Source organism: Sciurus vulgaris (genome assembly GCF_902686455.1).
Source record: "Sciurus vulgaris genome assembly, chromosome: 3".
NCBI lineage: Eukaryota > Metazoa > Chordata > Mammalia > Rodentia > Sciuridae > Sciurus > Sciurus vulgaris.
This window is the reverse complement of record NC_136463.1, coordinates 82,240,179-82,250,553: the sequence shown is the minus strand read 5'-3', so window position 1 is coordinate 82,250,553 and position 10,375 is coordinate 82,240,179. Positions and strand designations below refer to the sequence as shown.

The 10,375-nt window shown below is 52.2% G+C and overlaps 2 protein-coding genes across 15 annotated transcripts in view; one reads left to right on the top strand and one right to left on the bottom strand.

The window, feature by feature from the left end:
• Positions 1-226: 226 nt before the first annotated feature.
• Positions 227-6,562, top strand: TMEM37 (transmembrane protein 37). The gene is made up of 2 exons (XM_079133843.1): positions 227-382; positions 5,545-6,562. The coding sequence occupies exons 1-2, from the start codon at positions 362-364 to the stop codon at positions 6,115-6,117; spliced, it is 594 nt and encodes a 197-aa protein (XP_078989969.1). The 5' UTR covers positions 227-361; the 3' UTR covers positions 6,118-6,562.
• A 137-nt stretch (positions 6,563-6,699) lies between these two features.
• SCTR (secretin receptor) overlaps positions 6,700-10,375 on the bottom strand; it is a 68,101-nt gene continuing 64,425 nt past the window's right edge. For 7 of the 14 annotated variants that reach the window (XM_079133842.1, XM_079133827.1, XM_079133828.1 and 4 more), the window contains 3 exons: positions 10,177-10,218; positions 9,235-9,322; positions 6,700-9,133 (listed from right to left, as the gene is read on the bottom strand). In XM_079133842.1, the coding sequence (XP_078989968.1) occupies positions 8,781-9,133; positions 9,235-9,322; positions 10,177-10,218 (483 nt within the window). In that variant the 3' untranslated portion in view covers positions 6,700-8,780. The remainder of the gene's footprint in view (positions 9,134-9,234; positions 9,323-10,176; positions 10,219-10,375) is intronic. The other 7 variants (XM_079133835.1, XM_079133837.1, XM_079133838.1 and 4 more) reach the window with 7 other exon arrangements.

Sequence of the window (10,375 nt, the reverse complement as noted above, 5' to 3'; positions counted from 1 at the left end):
GAAGTTCGGGGTCGAAGGAGGAGTGACTCTGGACCGAAGTCTGACGGCTGGATCAGCTTTGTCCCTGGTGCCGGATCTTCCTCCTTGGGACCCAGGGAATCCCCACCACTGCATGCGGGGTCCTCCCCTCCGCTGCCCTGTAACTCCTCTTGGCCTCCCCGGCTGACTCAGCGTAACCTGATCCTCGAAGGGAGGCGGGGCCAGCCGAGCCCGCCCGTGTTAATTACGACAGGCCCCGCCCCGCCCGCTGGGGTAGAGAGGTCGGTCCGCTCTGCTGCAGCCGCAGCAGCAGCCGGAGCACCAGCAGCAGCTCAGCGGCTGGAAGGAGCGAGGTGTCGGCGTGGGGCGGGCCGGGCGCAGCATGACTGCCATCGCCGTGCAGGTAGCCAGAGCACCGCCAGCCAGGGGTGCTGCCCGCCGGGGGGAGAAGGAAGGGAGTTTGCATCCACTTCCAGCCCCGCCCGGGGTTGCGAGCGCCCGCCGTGTGCACACTCTGTTGCAGACTTGCCGGGTCCCCAGGAGGGTCCGCGGGAAGCTTACCTGGGGCGTCCGCCCCGCAACGGTGCTCTCGCGGCGCGGGCTCGCCAAGCCTCTGCTCGCGGCCCTGCGGGCACCCGAGACTCCCGAACTTGTCTGGGGAGAATTTTTCCGCTTCTTTTCGGGGTCACCAGCGACGTGTCGGTTAGGTTCATCGGAGGACTCTCTACTTTTAAAAAATGAGGCGAGGAGGATGGGCAGAATCGAGTTGCAAAGTGGAGCTTGCCTTGTGTAAAGGAGGATAAGTTTCCTGGGAAGTTAGAACTTTCTGGAGCTAGAAAGACGTCTCGGTCCCTCAGTGGGTGCTGGTCGTAAGGTGAACTCGCAGAAGGACAGACACCTCAGAGAAAAGGCTCCAGCTAAGGGATGGCCCGCTTCTCTGAAGACTTGGTTTCTCCTTGGAGTGGTGCAAGATGTTTATGTTGACTGAGAACCTACACATCCCTACCCCTCCAAAGGGAATTCTGCTGGGCGAACTTCCTTATGGTCCAGTCCTGATGATTAAGCCCAATTGACTAATATGCTCAGATCCTCATAACACTGTTCGTGTTACTCTTCGGTCTGTTTTATTTATTTAAAGATTGAGGTCTCGCTCTGTTGCTCAGGCTGATCTGGAACTTGCAGGCTTGTAATGCCTCCCCACCACTCCAGCAGCCGGTGCTACAGGTGCAGTGCCATGGGCCCTTGGCCCTGCCCCCTTGTAGATGAGCTAACCAAGGCTCAGAAGTAAACTGCCCACAATGGCCAGCCAGTTGACAGAATCAACATTCAAACTCAGGGCTTCCTGCCTCCAAATACTATTGGTCCCCTCTGTCTTTCCCCAACAGGAGAACAGTGACCCACAGGCCACCCGATAACCCCTTCTAGCCAAAACCCTGCTTCTCAGGTAGGGCAGGGAACCCACTGCAGTGAATTCCTCCTCTTGGGTTTGGGAATGCCCTGAATCATCTCCATTGACAGGCCTTAGGAGGAAGGGGACAGGTGGTGAGGTGGGTGGGACCAGGTGTGGTCTCTCCCCTCAAGGAGTTTACCATCCAGCTGAGGAGAGAGACTTGTAAACAAGGAATCATATCGGGAAATGAGTGCTAAATTAGGAGGTGCAAAAGCCTTGGGCAGGGTTAGCTGGCAGAGGAGGAGGAGGACTTTGTGTGGGGCTGAGGAGGGAAGAAAGACTGAGCCAGGTGAGAAAAACAGAGCTATTATGGAGAAGGAGGAGGATGTGGGGAGTGGGGGAGGCAGGGCACTCAGTCAGGCAGTCAAGCCAAGAGGCCCTACTCTGAGCTGGGGGAGGCCACAGACTCCCAGAGGGGAAGGAGTGCTAAGCCGACCTGGTACTTGACTGACTTAGGAGCACTTGGCCCACATGAGGTAGGCAGTATTACCTTTATTCAGAGGTGAGGAAGCAGAGAGAAAAAGAGAGGAGACAAATAACCTAACTAAAATGCAAGATCTGGATCATAGGCCCTGGGGAAGGAGCGGGTGGCATGTTGGGCCTAAAAGGAATAGAAGCAGACTGACTCACTAGCAGGTGTGCAAGAAATTTCAGGCCATGGGTGGTGGTGGTGGTGATGGCCTGACTCAAGCCCGGGCATACTGGGTACTGAGGGGCAGCAGATCTGGGAGTCCTGTGGGGGTGTGGAGAATATGCAGAAGGAGCCTAAGGTGTCTTTTGAGGGGTGCTATTGGTTGAGGGGAGCAGGGGAGGCCCAGGGTTATAGAGGAGCGGGACAGAACCATGGCATTGTACTCAGTCATGTCACGGGAACCCTGTTCTACAGGTCACTAGAAATCATTCAAGGTCACAGATGAAAAAGGCAACACACATTTTTAAATTTTATTTTATTTTTTTAGCAGAAGTCAAAGGCCCTGAGTTTTAAGTGATTGCTGTAAGGTATGGAGCTAGGCTGGCAGATAGTGGGTAGGACTCCACTGCCTTCTCCCTGACTTTACAAACCCTCCATTGAGCTGCTGCTGTCAGATTGCCCTTCAGGAAAGGATTTCAGGCCCTGGATCCTTGAAAACTGGCAGAGGTGACTGCAACATTGGGGTGAGGTGCTCTGTTTTGAACAAAGACTCCAATATGTGTTATTGTAGGAAATATTATAAATCACTCCCCAAAACAGAGAGCTGCCTATTTGCTATGCATCTTTATATATGTGATTTCATTTAATCTTTGAAAGTCCCCACCATAACCCCCCACCCCAAGGGATGGAATGCAGGAACTTACACATGCTGGGCAAGTGTTCTACCACCGAGCTACAGCCCAGCCCAGTCCTTGGGATTTTTAATGGTCAGAGTTTAAATGAAGCCCTGCTTTGGGGCAGGAGGAGGGAAAGATGAAATGAGATCAGTTGTCCTCTCTCCAGATCCCATTGTGATGACTTAGAGCCTGGAGATTAAAGTCCAGTCTGGGCCCAGGACAGGTGGGGCTGAGGAGGAGACAGGACGTGCCTGTTTTCCAGACCCATGTCTAGGGTCAAAGGCTTCTGGGTCCCGTGGTCATGTGACCTGTTCTGTGCACCCGGGGTTCTCCCATCCTCTGACCATATTAATCACTAGGAATTTTGTAAGCTTGCCAGATGCCTTCATGGCCACTGCTGACCTGCAGGTGTCACCAGCTTCACTTGATAGATGAGAAAACAAGGACCAAAGAGGTTAAGAAATTGCCAAGTACAAATGCCTCTACTGGTTTGTTGTGTAGACATACTTTCCTTTGGTTTGTTTTGTACAAGTAGGTCCTCTCTTTTATTCCCTAATAAAATGCAGTGCAGGTTGCAATGCCCTCAAAAAAATCAGGTAGTGGATGTATTTCAGTTCAAGTCAGGAAGGGGATCCAGACTCAGCTTGCTCAGCCTCCCCTACCACCCTGCTTTAGTGCCTGGAAACCCAGGGACATGGATTGAGAACCACAGTGCACACTCCTACTGAGTGTTCTCTGCAGCACCCTGGGACCTGAGTGGAGGTGCTGATCCTAGTTCTGGTGCTGCCCTTTGGGCACCCCTCTGCACTCAAACCCTTTTCCTGATCAGTAATATCAAGCCTTCAGCACGGAGGCCCAAATCAATGTCTGTTGGCTGAATGCATTCTACCTCCTTCCTGCTCTGCAATTGCCTGGGCGACTGTAATACACATTATTATGATGTAAGTGAGTGATGCTGGGCAAGTCACCTGCCTTCCGCATGAAACTTTCTACTGTACCAACCTCCCAGGTTTAAGAAGAAAGTAGGATGCCACTTAGGCAGTAGTGCCGAGAGCACACTGCATCCCTATTCCTGTGTCACTGGGGTGGAAGTGAGAGTTGTCTCCTGTGTCTGAATCATGTTAGCAGACAGTCTTGGGAGGGCTCTGGCCAGTCTCCCAGGAGCAAGGCTTTGCATTATATCCTACACAGAAAGGTTGGCCGGCACTTGCCACTGAAGTCTCATTTGCACGTGGCATCGGGCACCCTCATTGTCCCCTTTCTCCATTCTCCTGATTTCCTAACAGCGACCGTCATGTGTGAGCTCTCTGTTTTGCTTACCTCCCAAACTGGGGTGTAGCCGGCTTCTATACACACTGTAAAGGGGGTAATTTAATTTATGACTGGGCAGGAGACTCTTTAAAGGTGCCTTGGATGGAAGTGATCGTGGTTGCAAACCCGACTCTCTGTCCCACGGCTCTTCCTGAAGTACCTACTGAAATGCAGAGGTCAAACACTGTGCCAGGTCCTGGGCACACAGCAGTGTCTTGACGTAAGGGCCCTGCCCTACTGGAGGACACAGTGTCCAAGTGAGACAGACAATAATGTATGACTACAAACCACAGTGGGAATGGTGAAGGAAGCAAGCAGGGTGCCTGGCAGAGAATGCCAGGAGAGGACCTGCTTGGGGTTGGGTGGGGTGAAAGTCCTCCCTGGGGAGGTGACTTTAAATAGACCTGAAGAATGGATTAAAGGAGTCATCCTGAAGGGGCAGGGGAGCTAGAGACAGCCTGTTGGGCAAAGGGGGAAGAAGTTCTCAGGGAAGCACGTTCTAGGCATGGAAATAGGGCTGTCATGGTGCCTGAGCAAGGCGGTGAAGGAGAGCCAACTGGGAGGTGAAGTTGGAGAGGGAGGCAGGCAGGTATTGGAAGGCTGCGGGCTGTGGCAAGGAGTTTTTCTCTCTCTAACAGTTCTGTCTTTTGCTTTGTGGGTCAGTGGTTGGGAGCAGTGCCTCAGGTAGCAACTCAGGACTGTGAGGCACCTCACTGGACACCTACCTCGCTTGCCAGGAGGCTGAGTAGGTGGGGCAAATACTCTTCCAATTCAGAGATCAGTGGCCAAGAGCTGCAATGGCCACCCCATGCCTAGAAGCTGCTAGAACAGACATTGGCCCCCTCTGAGTAGGGTACAGGTTGAGCAAGGTTAAAAGGGCAAGGTGTAAGTAAACATCCCTTGCAGTACTCAGGATAGCAAGATAATAACATGGAGGCTGAACCAAACAGAAAGTGCAGAGCCTGGTGGGTACAGGTGGACTAAAACTGGATGGATACTGGGAAGAGAAACAATCTTATGGAATCATATGCTAATGCTTCTGAGCTTCGTATAACCCCATAGCCATGACAACCAGTGTTCCTGTTTTGTGTACAGAAAGACTGAAGCAGACTGCATGCTCAAGGTCACAGGAGCCAGGAAAGACGGGTTTCCTGAGTTCAGAACTGAGCAGGGTTTACCAATCATTTTGGATTCATTGTAGTGATGGTGAAAGGAAGAATGGTAAGGTACTCTTGTGCCCAGTGAACCTGGATGGGCAATGCTTACAGGTCTAGAAGGAAGGAGAGAGGACAGGCTGAAAGGGGAAGGGCCCCCCGGTGAAGGTGGGTCCATGCTGTGGAAGCTGTCAGGGAAAAATTCCAGGTTTTCCATGAGACCAGGGCAGAAAACAGGGCTGTAGGAAGTTGGAAACCTGGTTCAGGTTATTCCCTGGAGAATTTAGAGCGGGTGTGGCATGGGGCTGTCACTGACTCACTGCTTCCTGTGTTGTATTCCAGGCCCAGAGGCTGTTGGGCCAAAGGAGGCCCCACCGATCCTTCTTTGAGTCCTTCATCCGGACCCTCATCATCACCTGCACTGCCCTGGCTGTGGTCCTCTCTTCAGTCTCCATCTGTGATGGGCACTGGCTCCTGGCTGAGGACCACCTCTTTGGGCTGTGGCAGTTCTGCACCATTACCAACCAGAGCTGGCCACACTGCCTCAGAGACCTGAGTCAGGCCCACGTTCCTGGGCTGGCTGTGGGCGTGGGTCTGGCTCGTAGCGCGGGCACCATGGCTGTGGTGGCAGCTATCTTTGGCCTGGAGCTCCTCATGGTGTCCCAGGTGTGTGAGGACATCCATTCACGACGCAAGTGGACCATTGGTTCCTTCCTTCTCCTGGTCTCTTTCATCCTGTCCTCTGGAGGGCTCCTGAGTTTTGTGATCCTCCTCAGGAATCGGGTCACATTCACCAGCTTCACCCTGATGTTTTGGTGTGAATTCACTGCCTCATTCCTCCTCTTCCTGAACGCCATCAGTGGCCTTCACATTAATAGCATCACCCAGACCAAGAACCAACCAAGGAAATTCTAGCACCCCTCCATGGACCTTGGGTTCTACATGAAAGTGATCAAGGTGGAACTTTTCTGACATGTGGCCTCTGGTAGAGATGGGGTGGGACAATGACCTTGAAGTTGCTGCCTCTTAGCAGCTGGTTGGGAGAGCCAGAGGCCATAAGTCTGCAAGCCTGCCTCAGTGCCACCTGCTACACAGGCTTCGTCAAGTTATTAAGATATTGATTTTAAAAGAAGACTATTTTAAAACTCTTTTCTTGGGTTTTGTTCCCTGGACTGGAGTAGATTTGGTAGCAATTCTGATAATGGTGCCCAGGCTAACTGCTCAGCCAAATATGGTTCACACCTATTTTATTGACTCTATGCTAGGGTATTGGCTGTGGGGGCCTGAAGCTCTTGAAGTTGCTAAGAATCTATTGTTCTTCCAGCTAAGGGACCAAATCAGTGCCTAGGACTCTCTACCAGTTCAGTGGGCCTTTGTGTGTATCTTCCCTTAGAACATCTTGCACATAATGGGCTTTCAAACTATTTGACTTGATTTCTCCCCTATTCTTGTGGGACCCACACAATCCCTGGATAACCCCAGCTTCTAGAAACTGGCTGCTCCTTCTGGGGGCTCTTCCCATCAGAATCCTTCCCTGAGCAAGCCCTCCCAGAAGGGATGAGCTAATGGGGAGCACGCCGTCCTTCCCAAGGCCTGTGTGTGTGCACTTGTGCACACTTGCATGTCTGCAGCCTCGGGGTACCATTTTTGGATCCTAGAACACATTTCAAAGAGCACATATCTGGGCCTGCTGGGCTCCACAGGGGGTGAAGAGAACAGCCAGACCTTGTGTAATGATTAACCACCATCCTGGGGATGAAGAGAAGAGAAGGGGTCAAGAACCAGTGGAGATTTTCATCCTTGCTGGAAGGACGGGGATCTATCTGTATTTTTTTCACCACGTTGCCCCTTTTCCAGTTCTTTTATCTGCCCAGAAAAAGTGAACTTGTGGCCCATTTTATTCTAGGCTGATCCCTTCCCTCTCCCACATAGTGAATTCTAGTGACTATCAATTGCGTGGGTTTTTGGTCTCTGCCCTTCCCTTGTCACTGCAGGTCTCTTCCTGGGCTGGTCATGTATCCTACCTACCTCTAGTGATTTTTTTTTTTTTTACTATGTTGCCCAGATTGGTCTCCAACTCACAGGTTCAAGTGATCCTCCTATCTCAGCCTTCCTAAGTAGCTGGGACTATGGGGAGTGCCACTAGCCTGATCCTTCTATGGTGATTTTTAAAAACCTATATTGCAAGATGCACAGTCAGAGTCTATAGATGCCAAGGTTGAACCATCAAGATGCAGGGAGTCCATGGGGATCATCTGAGAGGATTTTTGTTTGTTTATTTGTTTGTTTTGTTTCCTGGTGCTAGGGCTTTGTCCATACTAGGCAAGTGCTCTGATGCTGAGATATACCCCCCAACCTCTCCTGAGGGTTGTTGGTTTTGCAGAGAGCAGAGTTTGTTAATCACACAGGCTGGATCTTATCCTGGAAAGTGGGAACCTATAGTGATCTTTAAGGTGCTGAGGTGGCTTGCTTATCTTCAGGGAGAGGACAAGAGAGCCACCCAAAGCCAGAACTAGAGCTGCTTGCCTCCCAGCAAGATGCTTTTTTCTTTATACGGAGTTGTCTCCACTTCTCCTCAGAATGCACTTCCTGTGAGCACTAGGCTTTGTTTTGTAAAAGGGTTCCAATATTTTGTCCTCTTTCATCCTCACATGGGGCAGACAGTGCAGATATATTCTCGGGAACCTAGACCCAGAATGAAGGGTGAGACGAACATCCCCAGCTTAGCGGGGCTGGGAGAAGGACCCTGCCCTCCGCTGCCTGGGAGTGAGTGGCAAGAGCTTAGACAGCCTTGAGCATGCACATTTGAAGTAAAAGGCCTTGGGCCAAACTGCTATCTCCTTGCTGAATAGCTTGGGCAGGGTGCAGGGCTTTGGTAAACCTGTTTATCATCTGTAGTGGGATCATGCTGAGCTTGCTGCTGTGCCTTCCCCCTACACACCCAGAAAGGTAAGCCTCACACCATGTCAGGGTACTAAAAGCGGCCCAGGGTCCTGGGGCTTCCCCAGGGTGGGTACCAGGTATTGAACTCAGGGACACTCAACCACTGAACACTTCCCCGGTCCTATTTTGTATTTTATTTAGAATCAGGGTCTCACTGAGTTGCTTAGCATCTCGCCATTACTGAGGCTGACTTTGAACTCATGATCCTCCTTTCTCAGTCTCCCGAGCCACTGGGATTACTGGTGTGCGCCACCACACCCAGTCTTCCTTGATACTTTATCAGATTAATTGTTTTCCCAAAGGCCCTGGTGAGAGCTACTAGCCAGGTGAGCTACAATGGGAGATAGACAGGATCTGCCTTGGGCCAGGGACCTGGATTGCTCTCGTTTTTGGAGCCTCTAAGCTTGTCCCTAAAAATCAGCTGGGGTCCAGGGAAGCCCCCTCTTCCTGCCAGGGAGCCAGTCAGGGCATATTCCTTTCTCTTGTGTTGCAGGACAAAAAGACTAACAAATAGAGCAGATCTCTTCCCAGGTACCATTTATTTCCCTGCCTCCTTTCTTAGTCCCCTGAACTGCTTTTCCCAGAAAAGCACCACAGACCAAGTCCCAGTCCCCCCTGCCTCATGGTACCCCAAGTCACTTCAGTTCTGAGGCATCCCAGGCCTGGGGGAGGGTCGTTTGCAGCCACAGGGGGAGCATAGGATGTCTGCTGGCAAGACAGCTCTGTCCCAAGGCGGTGTTCAGCCCTCCCAGGACCTGCTTTAACCTCTGTCCATGGTCAACATCGTTCGGTCCTCTCAGATGACACTGGCCCTGCAGATGCCCCAGCTCTGCTCTGAGGGGCTGCCCTTGGTGCCATGAGTGGGGCCGCTGGTGCCATTGCTGAAGGAGGAACTGAGGGCCACGGGGCGCAGTGGGAAGTCTTGGAGATTCCACTGCCGCCACTTCTTCTGAACTTCTAGCTGTACCTGCCGGAGACCAGCCATCAGCTGTAGAGGGAAGGGCAGCTGGTACAGGGAGCCCAGCTCACTACCAAGGGCCTCCACCCAGTTCTGCCACTCCTGCCCAGCTGGTCCTGCTGTGCCCTCACCTGCAGGCCACTTAGACCATTGCCCCATGTCCCACAGGTACTGAGGGTTCCCTCTGTCCTGGGCTCTTGGACCTGCCATTTCGTTACACTATGTCCCAAAGAAAGAATTTGTGGTTAGTTTCCCAAACTGCAGAACTCAAACATCCAGAGCCCCGACTGAGACAACTGGCTGCTTAATCCCATGAAGCCACCCCAGCTCTGAATTTACCTGGGAGACAGGGAATTGCTCCATGGACACTCTACCCATAATCCCTGACTGGAACAGACAGACCTTTGAGGCCAGGCTTGATGCTTGGCTTTTGGAAAACATCAGAGGTCATTTTCATTCAAGTCCGGTGAAGGTGGAGAGGCTTTGTTTGGGTGCCAGACCCATATTCAACCCACATTGATTATGTGGCTTTTGTGTGCCTGGAACCTCATGTCCTGACCCAAATGCTCTACAGGACCAGAGCCTCCCCCAGGGAGTCTGCACTCATTTTGAGGCCTTGGAAGATTGAGCTGCAGATATCACTTCTGAGTCCCCATTTCACCTATGAGGAGACTGAGACCAGAGACGGGCAGTGACCCAGATCAGTCACAGAACAAGGAGCAGAGCAGTCTGGAACCTGGGTTATAGAGTGCCTGCACTCTCCTGTGTTTTTGAAACTTGCCCATGGATAAGAATCCTCTGGAGTGTTTGTTAAAGAACACCTTCTCAGGCCCTAGCCTGGAACCACAGAATCTAATTTTGCTGAACCAGAATAGGGGGCAGGGCCTGGAAAGTGTCTTAACATGCCCAGCAGGTGAATCCGCTACTCTTTATTAGCCTAGATTCCTAAAAGACTGGTCAAGCCCTTTGGCCCCGAGGCCCACATGCCCACCCCTCCACAAATAGCCCTCCTCCCCCCTTTGGCTCCGGGTAGCTTGTGCACTGGAATCCAGTGACAACCCAAGAAGACTTACCTCCCCGTTGAGGAAACAGTAGAGGACGGCCACCACCAGCCCCTGCCAGAGAGAGCAGGCATTAGTGCAGGGCCTGGCCTCGTTCCTCTGACCTCCAGCCTGAGTCCTCTGATCCCCAGCTCCAGGCTCACTTACCCATCTCCCTTGTCTCAGGGGGATCACCTCTTCTGGGCCCCTGCAGTGTGTCTGCCTGTGCCCG